The 14,714-nt window shown below is 42.2% G+C and overlaps 1 protein-coding gene across 6 annotated transcripts in view; it reads left to right on the plus strand.

Annotated features, from left to right (window-relative positions):
• ACTR8 (actin related protein 8) overlaps window positions 1-14,714 on the plus strand; it is a 17,107-nt gene continuing 2,393 nt past the window's right edge. Inside the window, exons 1-13 of one of the 6 annotated variants that reach the window (XM_032161259.2) lie at window positions 1-181; window positions 2,057-2,227; window positions 3,701-3,811; window positions 4,416-4,520; window positions 4,777-4,950; window positions 5,448-5,541; window positions 6,079-6,211; window positions 7,780-7,933; window positions 9,011-9,106; window positions 9,488-9,628; window positions 10,514-10,778; window positions 11,865-12,028; window positions 13,161-13,349. In XM_032161259.2, the coding sequence (XP_032017150.1) occupies window positions 59-181; window positions 2,057-2,227; window positions 3,701-3,811; window positions 4,416-4,520; window positions 4,777-4,950; window positions 5,448-5,541; window positions 6,079-6,211; window positions 7,780-7,933; window positions 9,011-9,106; window positions 9,488-9,628; window positions 10,514-10,778; window positions 11,865-12,028; window positions 13,161-13,304 (1,875 nt within the window). In that variant the 5' untranslated portion in view covers window positions 1-58 and the 3' untranslated portion in view covers window positions 13,305-13,349. Of the gene's footprint in view, window positions 182-313; window positions 445-506; window positions 526-2,056; window positions 2,228-3,700; window positions 3,812-4,415; window positions 4,521-4,776; window positions 4,951-5,447; window positions 5,542-6,078; window positions 6,212-7,779; window positions 7,934-9,010; window positions 9,107-9,487; window positions 9,629-10,513; window positions 10,779-11,864; window positions 12,029-13,160; window positions 13,436-14,714 lie in introns of those variants that run through there. The other 5 variants (XM_032161260.2, XM_032161262.2, XM_032161261.2 and 2 more) reach the window with 5 other exon arrangements.

The raw sequence follows: 14,714 nt of genomic DNA on the forward strand, positions 1-14,714 counted from the left end.
TCCCGGCAGTCGTGGCTGCGGCGCTGAGGCGAGAGGTTGGTGGGTGTCGCCGGCCATAATGACCCAGGCTGAGAAGGGTGACACGGAGAACGGGAAGGAGAAGGGTGGCGAGAAGGAGAAGGAGCAGCGCGGCGTGAAGCGGCCCATCGTGCCCGCGCTGGTGCCGGAGTCGCTGCAAGAGGTGCAGCTCGGGGCGGGTCTGGGTTGGAACCCTTTGCCCTTGCGTGGGTCCTCCGCTGCCAGGGAGGCGGCGGGAGGCGGCGGGAGGCTTCGAGTCCCCCTTGCGGGCACCAGCCCCTGGTGGGGAGTGCGGAAGTGGTCGTTCCTTTCCGGGTCGTGGCGCGCCGGGACGCCGAGGGCTGGGAGGCGCGGAGCGCCAGGAGCCAGGCGGAGTCCCCGCAGGGACACCGCTCCGATCTCCCGCACGCCCCACCGGCTGGTTGTGTGCGTTCTTGCCCGGGCTCTTGCCTCAGCTTCCCCGACCATAAAACGACCGCGGTGATACCAGCCGCCTCGCAAGTTGCCGTGAGGGTTAAATGGTGGCAGATAGAGTTTAGGACCAGGCTGGCTCACTGGGAGCGTCAGCCTGTACTTGTGAAGGGATAGTTTGGGGTCCAGGCTTTTTCCTTTGTTAAGGAAATCTCAGATAATGGAAGTCATTTCAAGCTTAAAAGCAAGGAAATGGTGGACGTTTGTCTAAATGTATATTAAGAGCTTGTGTATCAAAAACAACACTATTAGACCAAACTAAACTAACCAGAAAAAATTATTTGCAGTAGCGTGTCTGGCGAAGGACCTTAGACGTATACACGTGCACAAAACCTTACTGATCAGTAACTAAAACGGCATTCACGTAGGAAAACGGGCACAGGCAGTGTACAATTCACAGAAGAAATGAGGCATAAACTGCTCAGAACTTCATGTAGGACATCTCTGATCCAGCTTCCTCACCGTTTGATGGGTTAAGGATAATACCTAACTAGTAGGGCAGCTATTAGTTAGCTATCACTAGTATGACAGTGCCTGGCACACCGTAAGCCCAGAGTGGCCATTACTGTTGCACAGGCCTGGTTTCTCCATCTATCTAGTTGAGAAGGCTGACTGGATGGTCTGTAAGGGCCTTGCCAGATCCTTCCCTCTAGGATTCTCCCACTCTGGCGGGTGGGGGGGGGGGGGATTAGGAGGGGAGAGGTCACACTTGGAGATAGGACAACAGGTATCAGCATGGCATGGAATGGGCTTGTGCAGAGGGCAGTATTGGGCACTCAAGCAAGTACCTCCTCCATCCCCGACAGTCAGGGAGGGTTTCTTCAAAGGAGGTGAGGTGACATCTGTTTAGAGTTCTGAACGTGATTAGGAGCTAACCAGAGGGAGGAGGGAATCTCAGGGAAGAAGAACAGTGTGGAAGACACTTATGCCAACAGAGGATGTGAAGTGTTGGAGGCCCAGCCAGTAGATTAGGATGTCTGGAGTTAAGGAAGGGGACTGGAGATCTTAGCAGGGGCCATATCATGAGGGTCATGTAAGCCACAGAGTCTGACCTCTTGTGAAGGCAGTGGATCACGTTGAAAGGCTTTACTATAATAAGAGCCAACATTCCTCGAATGTTTCCTGTGGCCCAGCTCTGAGTTACATGTGTAACTCATTTAATTCTCACAGTAACTGTGAGTTAGGAGCTTCATTCAGAGCAAGGAAGTGGCAGCCTGAATTTGCAGACAGATCTGTGAATTCAGAGCCTGGGCCCGGATTCTATAGCAACATTTCTTCAGTCACATAAATGCTCAATAACTGTATGTTAATTTGTAGTGGATAATTTTTGTTTCATTTATTTAAACATATTTGTTGAGCTATGTACTATAACTCAGGTCAAGGGAACATAATAAACAAGAGTTTGTGTTTAGTAGAGAGCAGTAATTGGATACTTCTCAAAGAACTCTCTTTATTGAATTATTTTGATCCTTTGAATCAGCTTCTTAGTTTAGCTTATGTATGTTGTTTAACTTTGTTACCTGCATATTATTTACAAAGATCACACATCTATGTTTTATATCTGCAGCAAATCCAGAGCAACTTCATCATTGTCATACATCCAGGTTCAACAACTTTAAGGATTGGTCGAGCCACAGACACTCTTCCTGCCAGCATTCCTCACGTCATTGCCCGAAGACACAAACAACAAGGGCAGCCCCTATACAAGGACAGTTGGCTCCTAAGGGAGGGACTAAATGTAAGTCAAAAATGACCTGGAGAGAAAGCCTAAGGTTGTTTCCCTGGGAGGGCCTAGACACAAGTACACCAGAATCTTAAAGAAACAATTTCATAGCTTTGCTGTGTTTTAAAATAATAATATCACTAATTTTTCATCAGAGCTAGTGACTTTAGATGTAAAGAATTAGTTACAACAAAAGTAAGTCTTTCAGGGTGAATTGAGTGTTGATGAAGGTGATCTATAATGGAAGACACAAAATCATCACTCACTTAAAGTGATACATTCAGGTCCTTGTTAACAGGCTTAAACTTATTGATTAAGCCGTATTTAAACTGTAAGTATCTCTTTCAGATACTTACAGTTTAAGTCAGTAAGTCAAACTCTTATTTTCAATCCATTAGCAAATTAGATTGTTACAATAAGCACTTATTATGGTCTTAGATTAACCATAATTTCAAGGCAAAAAAAAAATTTTCTTGCAGTAAGCATCTACTTTATCCTATATTGCAGATGGTAATTATCAGGAAAATTCTTTGTGATCAATGATAAATCTATATATTACATCATAATCCACGTTTTACTTTGAAGTTTTAAGTCAAGGATAGTTTTGGGAATGTAAAGTTTCTTTAATTCTGATAGTAGGCCTTAGGGTTCCATTTTTTAGTGTAACTAGCAGACTCTATGTAAGTCCAGTTGTAAGTTCAAATATAACTTGCTGATATAAGAGTCTGCACTTCATTGTGTATCTTTGGATCTTATAATTCTACTTCAGGGAGTACGTTTAAGGAATAAAAATCAAAAGAAAACATTTCTGTAAAGATATTTATGGGCATTTTCTTTATACTATAATAACGAGAACCAATAAGTTTATGGCTTAACCAATAAGTTTAAGCCTTGCTGATCAACATATGAAGGAACGTGTCATTGTCAAAATTGTAGACATAAGAATTATATAATTGTATGGAAGAGTCTCTGAAATATTTTGTAAACATGAAGTAGGTATGCTTTGATTAGGGCTGTGAGAAATTTTATGAAAAATCACTTGAAAATTTTACATATAGTTGTTTTATAGTGAGGCCTGCTTTTGACTTATTTATAATAAAAGATTCCTGGGAATTCTTTTTTTCTTTTCTTGAGACAGTGTCTTGCTCCGTTCTTCACGCTGGAGTGCAGTGGTGCGATCTTGGCTCATTGCACCGTCCACCTCCTGGGCTCAAGCAATCCTTCCACCTTAATCTCCCAAGTAGCTGGGACCACAGGCCTGTGCCACCACACCCAGCTAATTTCTTGTATTTTTTGTAGAGATGGTGTTTTGCCATGTTGCCCAGGCTGGAGGGAATTCTTAAGAGTAGTACATGTGATAAAGATTAAGGAAATGCTACTTGTTGATGAAGAAGCATTTCCAAAGATTGGATTAAATTAGTAGTTTTTGAATTGCTTTCTCTTCTCATTAAATCCTTTGTACAGCTCATCTTTCATTTTTTCCCCCAGAAACCAGAAAGTAATGAACAAAGACAAAATGGCCTTAAAATGGTGGATCAAGCAATATGGTCTAAAAAGATGTCCAATGGTACAAGACGCATTCCTGTGTCCCCTGAACAGGTTCGATCAACTCTTCAGATTTATTCTTTTATCACCACTATTTGTATCATAATACCATTCACATGTTCTTCCTATATCACCATGCAAATACAAGGTGGGAGTTCCTTAAAAAGGAAGAAAACCCCTCATAACTACTTACAGAATACCCGAGTCAGTTTTACAAATGCTTAGGCAAGCCGCATAATTTATAAGGTGGTGGTAGGCAAGTTGATGGAAGTTTATACTTTACCTGAGAAGGTGTGATTCCAGGATCTTGGTGGCAAACTGTTCTTACTACATTCTTCAGTTTCATATGATAAACCAATATGATAGGAATGGACAGGAGTCTGTATTACATATAAATTTGAACTCAGCTTTAAGCAGCGTTTAGTGTTAATTTTGGACTGGCTGTGAATCACAGCCTAGGTGTTAAAATTGGGGGAAAAAAACCCCAAGATTGTAAAAAGGACAATAGAATCCTTTTGCAACCAGTCAATATTTTGCCAAATATTTGTGATTAAAATTTGCCAATGTGTCTAGTATGCGAGAGAGAAGAAAAGGAGACCCTTATGTTGTCCCCGCCTTGGATAAATTGAGATAATTTTCTGATGGTTTTTCTTTTCAGGCACGCGCCTACAATAAGCAGATGCGACCTGCAATTTTAGATCACTGTTCGGGAAATAAGTGGACAAACACATCTCATCACCCTGAGTATTTAGTAGGAGAAGAGGTAAGAAACTTCTTTACAATAGAATGAAAGAAGGAGAACCTGATCCTCCTAAAATTCACTTACGTTGCCACCCAGTCCTAGTTGTTTCCTAGTGTTCTATAACCCTACTTTGAGTACCAGATAGTCACACCGACTCCTACTTTACTCTCACCATTTCTCACATTCAGCAAACATTAGTTAGATTTTTGGATATGAATCCAGAAAACCTTGAGAGAAAAGCTTTAACAAAGTACTCATCTCCCTCCTCCTTTTCTAGGCCTTGTATGTTAATCCACTGGACTGTTACAATATTCACTGGCCTATCAGAAGAGGTCAGTTAAATATTCACCCAGGCCCTGGGGGCTCTCTTACAGCTGTTCTGGCAGATATTGAAGTAATATGGTCTCATGCGATACAGAAATACTTGGAAATCCCACTGAAAGATTTAAAGGTGAGCTAAAATTCTCAGTTATTTGGATTGTTTTTAAGATTCTTGGTCAATGAAAGTACATGTTACCGAGTTGTTTGTAATATAGTGTCCTTCTTGAAACATTCTTGACCTTCAGGGTGAGGATCTTGGTGGCATGAGGATGTCTTTTCTTCACTTAATTCCCTTCTAGTGCTTTTTTTCTTTCTCTGTTTCTTTGATGTCTCTATTACTGAAATCAGCAAGCTTGCTCATTTTTGTCTTCTCTTTGGACCTTATTGACACATCAGTTGTCTTATTTTTGATTTTACAAGTTTTTAATAATTTCAAGGAAAAAAAAAACACCTGAGCATTTTTTTTTTCTTTATAAAACCCAAAGAATAGTACAGAGATTTGAGCTTTAATCTGAGTGTGTAACCATAGCTGCTACTCCTTTGGAGGGAAGTCTCTCTAAAAAGGAGTGTGAATTTGACCTGACTAGACTTGAGTGCTAACCCTTTTATCTTTGTTCTTCTTTTTAGTATTATAGATGTATCTTGTTAATTCCTGATATCTATAATAAGCAGCATGTGAAGGAACTAGTGAATATGATACTAATGAAGATGGGTTTTTCAGGTATGTCTGATATCTCAGTGAAACCTATTTTAAATGGAATTTTCTTTCTTTAATGACAGAGTTAATCTTATTTACTGACTGACTTATTTATTTATTTATTTGAGACGGAGTCTCTCTCTGTTGCCCAGGCTGGAGTGCAGTGGCGCTATCTCAGCTCACTGCAAGCTTCGCCTCCCGGGTTCACGCCATTCTCCTGCCTCAGCCTCCCGATTAGCTGGGACTACAGGCACCCGCCACCACACCCGGCTAATTTTTTGTATTTTTTTAGTAGGACGGGGTTTCACTGTGTTAGCCAGGATGGTCTCGATCTCCTGACCTCGTGATCCTCCCACCTTGGCCTCCCAAAGTGCTGGGATTACAGGCGTGAGCCACCGTGCCCAGCCTACTGACTTATTTAAATGCTTATTCTGAAAGGATCAGTGTTCCTCAGATGCCCTGCCCAGAGGTCCCTAGGCTCCCCACTTCAGTTGATTATCTGTTTTGGCATCTTCACTGCGCTACAGCTAATGACTACTCTGCCTTTTTTTTTTCCCCCAGGGATCGTGGTCCATCAGGAGTCTGTGTGTGCCACCTATGGAAGTGGCTTAAGCAGCACGTGTATTGTAGACGTTGGGGACCAGAAGACAAGCGTATGCTGTGTGGAGGATGGGGTGTCTCATCGGAATACTCGGTAAGGAACTTGGAAGGTGGCATTCCCTGTTCCCTCTTCCCTCATAATCTGTTCAACCTAAATAATAAGAAATCACAGGTTAAAAATTATAAGATAACCATAAATTCAAAAGTCTGCATGGTAAACCAGCAAGATTATGGAAGTGCAAATTCTAGCAAGGCTAAAACGAATCATTTTACCCTTCCCATTGGAACTTCTTAATATGAATTTACATCAGCAGCCCCTGAAAGTCCTGGTATGTTTTATGCGTTTTCCCGTAGAGGAAACGTAAACAGTAACTTCATGTCTTTAGCTGTGGTTTGGCATAGAGCTACTAATCACACCCTTACAGCAGAGCTTTAGTTAGGCAAGTCATGTAGGAGAAAATCGACTTTTTCAATCTGAATTCTCTGGCTAGTGTTTTGAATATCTGCATTTTTTGTCATAGTGGTGTTCTGTGGGTGAGTAACTTTATGATGATAGACACGTAAAGAAAATAACTATCAGGACCAGATTTGCAGCTTGTCCTTCTTCAGGCAAGCCTGACATATGTAAGCACACTCAGGTAATGCAGGTATGGGCTCTCTGAAGCATTTTGTGTTCCAGAGATGGCTTCTTGCTGCCCCTCAGGATGCTTTCATTCTTCCCGTCCTCCACATTAGGTATTTTGAGTCTTTAAAAGAGGGCTTAAATCGTCCATGAGAAAGGGTCATCTGCTGCCTCTCGCCCCAAGTTCTAGTACATTCTAAAATCCATTTTGAGTTATTTTGGCTCATCTGTTGTTAGACTATCCAATGCCACTTGTTCTCAAAATGTGGAGAAAATGCTGGACCCAGGTTTCCTACCAATAAAATAATACAGCAGCTGTCTTCCCAAACTGTAGAAACCTTCTGTTAGTAGACAGCTTTCTCTAAGCTGTTCTCCCATAAGTTTGTCTTATATTGTCATTGCTGCCTCATATGCTAGTGAGTGTAGACCACCAAACAACTGTCATATGATAAACACATACTGGCTGGGAAGTGAGCTGGATTTAATAGTGAGTATTGGGTTTCTCAGATACATTTTGCAAACATCATGACTACTTTAGGTGTTCCTCACTGGTTTTTGCTGAAGTTCCTTTTCTCCCATCCATTGATTCTGTCCTTTCAACATACATTTCTTGAAACTTGCTATATATCACTGTGTTTAATGGACATTTTTGTTTGTTTTTTGTGTTTCTTTTTTTTTTTAGGTAGAATCTTACTCTGTCACCCAGGCTGGAGTGCAGTGGTGTGACCTCTTGGCTCACTGCAACCTCGGCCTCCCGAGTTCAAGCAATTCTTGTGCCTCAGCCTCCCGAGTAGCTGGGATTACAGGTGTGCACCACCATGCCTGGCTAATTTTTGTATTTTTAGTAGAGACAGGGTTTTACCATATTGGCCAGCTGGTCTTGAACTCCTGGCCTGAAGTGATCTGCTCATCTCGGCCTCCCAAAGTGCTGGGATTACAGGCAGGAACCACCATGCCTGGCCGTTAATGGATTTCTTCAAACACCTTTTGTACCTTCTTAACCAACAGATTAACCATCTACCCTTTTCTCTTAACTTCAGGCTTTGTCTGGCATATGGAGGATCTGATGTGTCAAGATGTTTTTACTGGCTAATGCAGCGAGCTGGGTTCCCTTACAGAGAATGCCAGTTAACAAATAAAATGGATTGTCTTCTTCTGCAACACCTTAAAGAAACTTTTTGTCATTTAGATCAGGTGGGAGCAGAATCAATATTGCTGATTATTTTTGTTTCTAGGAAAAATTTAAGAGATTTAAAAGATACTTAAAAATGTAACAGCATTGTCTGGGCACGGTGGCTCATGCCTGTAATCCCAGCACTTTGGGAGGCCGAGGCGGGTGGATCATGAGGTCAGGAGATCAAGACCATCCTGGCTAACACGGTGAAACCCTGTCTCTACTAAAAATACAAAAAATTAGCCAGGCGTGGTGGTGGGCGCCTGTAGTCCCAGCTACTCGGGAGGCTGAGGCAGGAGAATGGCGTGAACCTGGGAGGTGGAGCTTGCAGTGAGCCAAGATCGCACCGCTGCACTCCAGCCTGGGCGACAAAGTGAGACTCTGTCTCAAAATAAATAAATAAATAAAATAAAGTAACAGCATTATACTACCTTTTTCAACCCAAGATAAAGCCTGCAGGTGAAAGCCCTAAAGGAGTGAGAGTTTTTTGCTGAAGTCTCAGCCGTGAGGGTGTGTCTCAGGCTCTGGAAAACAGTTTGATTTTTTTAGGAAACAAGAGTTTAGCAAATTTCTCTCTCTCATCCTGATAAAAGATGAAGATAAACCTTTAGGTGTAAGGAAGATAGTAGGTAAATATGTAAGTACAGACATTTTGTTAAATGTTATAATTTGAAGCACTTTCTTAATATTGCAAACAATGTTTAATCATTGCTATATATGGATTGGTACCCTTTTTTTGAGACTTGTTTTTACTTTTTTCGGGTAATCTAAATTTTAAAAAATTGGAGAAACAGAAAAATACTGTAAATTTCCCAGTTACTGAGGGAATTTGCTTATTGATTTGGGTCATTGTTGTACTAATGTATATTGATAATAGAGAAAACAAATAATGCATACAGTGGAAATTCCAGAAATGTTAAATAGGGGAACAAAGTACAGCGTAATTCCTATTCTATTAAATTATAGTGAGAGTGGTACAAAGCTGTAGGCTGGCCTTCTTATAGGTGATATTTAGATGATGGTGAGGCTGAAGCATAATTTGAAGAGTTTACATGCATTCTTACTGATTCACTGACAGCATCTTTTCCTGGAATCAGGACATCTCTGGGCTTCAGGACCATGAGTTTCAGATTCGACATCCTGATTCTCCTGCCCTGCTTTACCAGTTTCGATTAGGAGATGAAAAACTGCAGGTAACTTATAGGTATCTGTTTCCATGGGTAGAAAGAAAGTTATCTAGGTTCAATCATTTAGCCCCTATATGATGAGGTGTTAATTAGAAAGAGAGGTATCATTCTTACTAGGAAATTATGAAGTAGATTATGAGGTACTTGATATTTGCTTTGAGATTTCTCTCATATGGTGTCATATCACCCATCTAGTTGGATGATGAGTGAGTTTTCTGGCCTTTGGTACACCAGAGAAATAATGCCACTCCCAAAAGAGAACATTGCCCAGTCTAACTTAGGGAATCTGATCTACCAGTTTTGTTTTTAGAAGAACAGAATTTAGTGGATCAGTTTTTTTCAGGAGGCAGTATCTTTTGTTGATCACTCTTTTCCTTCCATGTACAGGCTCCAATGGCTTTGTTTTACCCCGCAACTTTTGGAATTGTTGGACAGAAAATGACGACTTTGCAGCACAGATCTCAGGGTGATCCTGAGGATCCTCACGATGAACATTACCTGCTGGCCACACAGAGCAAACAAGAACAGGTCTGTAGCAATTCTGGTAGAAGAGAGAGTTTTGTCCCTGAAGGAGAAATTTGTCCAGAGTTAATAGGCCATTGTAATCAGTTCTATCTTCCAGCATAATAACACTGATACGGCTTTTAGAATTGTAGATGAACTGAAGTCTGAGTTTAAAATCTGGAAGACATATTCCTCTATTCAGCAAACATTAATTTTCTGAATGCTAGTCCATACATTTAAAAGTTAATGACACTTTCCTTTTGGTGTGTATCATTTACTTACATTATCTACTTCTGAATATTTTTTTCAGTAGTATTTTCATTAAAATCTCACCTGTTACTTAATTTTGTGAAAGATGCGTGGCATAGCCAAAGTGCTGACTTCCTTTGTTGAAAGCGGATCCCCATAATACGATGTCTGGTACAGGGGCACAAATTGAAGGTCTTGTCTGCTAATGAAACAGTACTAGCTCATGATGGAGACTAGATTTTCTAGTCTTTGTTCCTCCCCAGAGGCAAGCATGAGGTGGACTCATAGGATCTGAAAGTAAGAATTCCTTAACAGTCATGGCCCATGAATCCCACTGGAATACTCCATTTAAAAACTCAGGGCCCTGGGAAGAAAGTCTGTCTGCACTGGTATTTCACTTTTAATATCTACCCAGTGATGATAAGGTTCTGAGAGCTACCCTGCCTACCAGCAGCTACCCTGCTTTGGAATGGTCAACGCATCTTCATCTGTGCACCATCTCTCATTCCTAAGTTACCTGGGAATGGGTGCTGGGCAGTTGTTATATTGCTGTGTGGCTTTTGTTTTATAGTAGTAGGGTGGGGAGGGATCTAGCTAGACAACATCAATAGTGTTCTGTTGTAGTAATACCACCTACTTGATTGTCCTTTTGATTTAAAGTCTGCAAAAGCTACTGCTGACCGAAAGTCTGCATCCAAACCTATTGGATTTGAAGGGGATCTTCGTGGTCAGTCCTCTGATCTTCCAGAAAGACTCCATTCCCAGGAGGTAGATTTGGGGTCCTCACAGGGAGATGGCCTGATGGCCGGCAACGATTCCGAGGAGGCCCTCACTGCACTGATGTCCAGGAAGACTGCCATCTCGCTCTTTGAAGGGAAAGCCCTGGGCCTGGATAAAGCCATCCTTCATAGCATAGACTGCTGTTGTAAGCACATCTGGGGAGACCGGGAGATAGCAGTGAAACAAGATAGCGGTTAAATAAATTGGTTCGGTCTAGGATATACTTGTGCAGTATAACATATTCATTGAAAAACGATTAAGCGCCTACTTGGCTTGCATTGCCAGGTGTTGGGAATACATTAACGAAGTAGGATGGGTTTATAGCCCAGTGGAAGAAGCCAAAATAAGTCAGATTATTACACAAATGTGAAATTACCACTGGCCGGCTACTACTGAGCAGTCAGTACCCTTTAGCTCAACTTTGTAGCACCTGCCAGTGGTAATTTCACATTTGTGTAATAATTTGAGGAATTTCACATAGAATCTTTACTCACTAGGGGATGGTATGGAAGGTGGGAGGCAGGGAAAGCTTCCTTGAGGAAGGCGGACCTTGAGAGAGACGTAAAGGATGAAAGGGGTCAGTTAGCAGTCACAGATGGGGTAGAGGAAGAAGCCTATGAAGACCAGTGTGGCTGGGAAGCAGGGTGTGAGGATGAGGCTAGAGAAGCAGGTGAGGACCACCCGTAGTGGATCTTGTGGGTTCCTTTAAAGATTTTATTTATTTATTTTTCACACAGAGTCTCACTCCATTGCCCAGGCTGGAGTGCAATAGCGTGATCTTGGCTCACCACAACCTCTGCCTCCTGGGTTGAAGTGCTGGGACTTGTAGTCCCGAGTAGCTGGGACTACAGGCGCACGCTACCATGCCTGGCTGATTTTTGTATTTTTAGTAGATACAAGGTTTCATTATGTTGGCCAGGCTGGTTTCGAACTCCTGACCTCTTGATCCTCCCACCTTGGCCTCCCAAAGTGCTGGGATTACAGGCGTGAGCCACCACGCTCGGCCTCCTTTAAAGATTTTGATCCTAATCCTGCAAGTAGGATTGCAGTGGTGTGGCAGCATGCCTACATTTGTGTTTTGTAGGGTTCCCCTGGCTGCAGTGTGGAGGGTGGGCTGGAGGGAAATCTTTGAGAAGGCTATTGCACTTGCACAAGCAAGAGGTGTTGGTGGCTTGGCCTAGAATTATGGATGTGGAGAAAAAAGCATGGAGCATGTCAACTGTCTTTTCAGCATCTGACGACACCAAAAAGAAGATGTACAGCTCCATCCTAGTGGTGGGAGGTGGTTTGATGTTTCATAAAGCTCAAGAATTTCTGCAGCACAGAATTCTCAACAAAATGCCACCATCCTTCAGGCGAATTATTGAAAATGTGGATGTGATCACAAGGCCTAAGGTAGGTTGTTTCATTGTGCAAGTTGGACTGTATGCAAATGAAACCAGCCTTGTATGTGGACAGATCAAATCCTGGGAGGCATGGGCTTGTGTCTGAGGAGTTCTTGAGGGCTTAGGGCAAGTGGAAAAGTTAATTTCAGCAAGCCATACATGTGGTGGAAGGTGCTCTGGCCTAAGGTACTGGATTTCTGCTGCTTTCCCCTGCCATGCCCGCCAAACTAGCATGACTGAATTCCACCTTTGTTAAAGGACCAGGTGGGGCAAGGGGAGGACCAACTGCTCTCAAGCCCTGCCAGCCAGAACAGCTCCATTTTAATCTCTTTTTTATATTAAGGATCTACTTCTGGTCCCTGGACCAGATGATCTTTAAGGATCTTTTTGGTTTGAACTATCTTGAAAAGAAAGATAAACCCAGGAATTTAGAAATAGATTTTGTGTGTTTTATTAAATCTCACAATTCCTGGAAATGTTCCTATTACTTTTTAATCCTGAGGAAGGGATTGTGGGGATCTGTTTATTCCACTCAAACTTCGAAATAAGTAAGTCATTTATTTATATATGTTCCTGTGTATGGGGTAAACAGGGTATTTGTGCAATAGTAGTAAATAGTAGCATCTTTAGTTATAAAAATTTAAAAGTTTTCTTGGCTATTGAAACAGAAAAGTGCCTGTAGTTCATAAAGTCCTACTGTCTTTTTTTTTTTTTTTTTTGAGACAGAGTCTCGCTCTGTCACCCAGGCTGGAGTGCAGTGGCGCGATCTTGGCTCACTGCAACCTCTGCCTCCCGGGTTCACGCCATTCTCTTGCCTCAGCCTCCTGAGTAGCTGGGACTACAGGTGCCCGCCACCACGCCTGGCTAATTTTTTGTATTTTTAGTAGAGGCAGCGTTTCACCGTGTTAGCCAGGATGGTCTTGATCTCCTGACCTCGGGATCTGCCCACCTCGGCCTCCCAAAGTGCTGGGGTTACAGGCATGAGCCACTGCACCTGGCCATCCTGCTGTCTTTAATACAGGGTGAAAGCCTGGCTTACTAGGTATCGACTCAGCAGGGATTTTTCTTGGCCCCATATTCAAGTAAATGATTGAGTATATGTCTTATGTGATTAGGCTGAAATGTCTTCATCCCTTCTCTAGGACATGGACCCCCGGCTGATTGCATGGAAAGGAGGGGCAGTGTTGGCTTGTTTGGATACAACACAGGAACTGTGGATTTATCAGCGAGAGTGGCAGCGCTTTGGTGTCCGCATGTTACGAGAGCGGGCTGCGTTTGTGTGGTGAATGGGGAGGAAATGTCACTGCCGAAGACCAAAAACAAGCTTCTTGGTATAAAAGACTCTTACAGAAGATATGTATTGTAATTTGTTGACCTAGATGCTTGTGTCATGGACAGTAAATGAATTTGAACTTTATGTTGAGGACATGACATTGGTTTGAAATTATAAACTGCTTTTGAGCAGTTTAGTCAGGGCATTTGAGAATAAATAGGAACTTTCTCTTCAGTTGTAAACTCTCTTGCCCTCTCTCAGGGTCTCATAAACTCCCCAGTGATGTAAACGTTGCTATTGAAGGTTCTCATGTGGTGAAGCCCTTCATTTAAGTTGGCTTGTTGAATCTCATCAGCAGGCAGCCTCATGCAACCATGAGGGATAGTGTGTGATGAGGGAGAACTGTCCACTTATGCCATTTTCTCTCTTGTCTAGTATTTCATTAGGATCTAAAGTTGTCTGAGTTAAATGCACTTATGATGTGACTCATGTGTCCTCTTAGAATCCCAAATAGGGGGAAAAAGTTTTGGTTGTTTTTGTTTTTTTTCATTTTCTGTTGGATTACAGAAAAAGAATGGGACCCATTCAGGTCTCGATTTCCAAAGGTAAAGATGGAAGGCTGGGCAGACTGGCTTTTGTTACCTGACATGCCATAGGGTGAGCTTAGAGGAAGAAAGAAAACAATTTTTATTTGGCCAAAACAGAACAAATGCTGAAAAGGAAATCTTGTTTTCTTCCTAAAGCCAAATAGAAATGATTTGGGTATAATTTAGAGTTCTTGTGTTGTACAGGTATGGTGACTGATGTAGTTATTAATACTACCAACTTAGTCATCAAGCCCCAGTTTTCCTTTACCTGAAGGATTAAGTGAAAGCTTTTGGAGTTCATGATGTTCAGTATGATCAGTTAACCTTAACCTCTGAGCATCCTGAAGCAAAATCTAAATAACGCAGCTATTACCACTGGTGGTCAAGGCTCTGGTGAAGCCCTCTGAGCCCAGGAGGAAGATAAGGCATTGTCCAGAGGCAGGAACACAGTCTGGGAGCCCAGAGCCCTGGGAGGAGTGGGAAAATGCTGCTTCCTGCTGCTTGCTCCTAGGCACCTGCTTCCGCCATCTCACTTAACCATGGCTAGAGATGGGGTGAGACCGGGGACGGACAAAAGCAGGGAACAAATAAGGGATGGAAATCAGAATGGAATATAGAAAGAACTCTGGATGTGGAGAAATACCAGTACCTGAGCATTTTGTATCAATGGGAGTACCCTCTTGTAACTGCTCAGTAGGTTACAAATGAAGAGTCCACCAGTATTAAAAATAATTTAAACTTGCCAGTACCAACTGGGATGTGTGGCCTTCAATTGAAAATTGTATGTTTTATTTTTTAAATTTGTTAACAACATTAATATATAGAATATTGATGTC

Source organism: Hylobates moloch, unplaced genomic scaffold (assembly GCF_009828535.3).
Source record: "Hylobates moloch isolate HMO894 unplaced genomic scaffold, HMol_V3 SCAFFOLD_8, whole genome shotgun sequence".
Lineage (NCBI taxonomy): Eukaryota > Metazoa > Chordata > Mammalia > Primates > Hylobatidae > Hylobates > Hylobates moloch.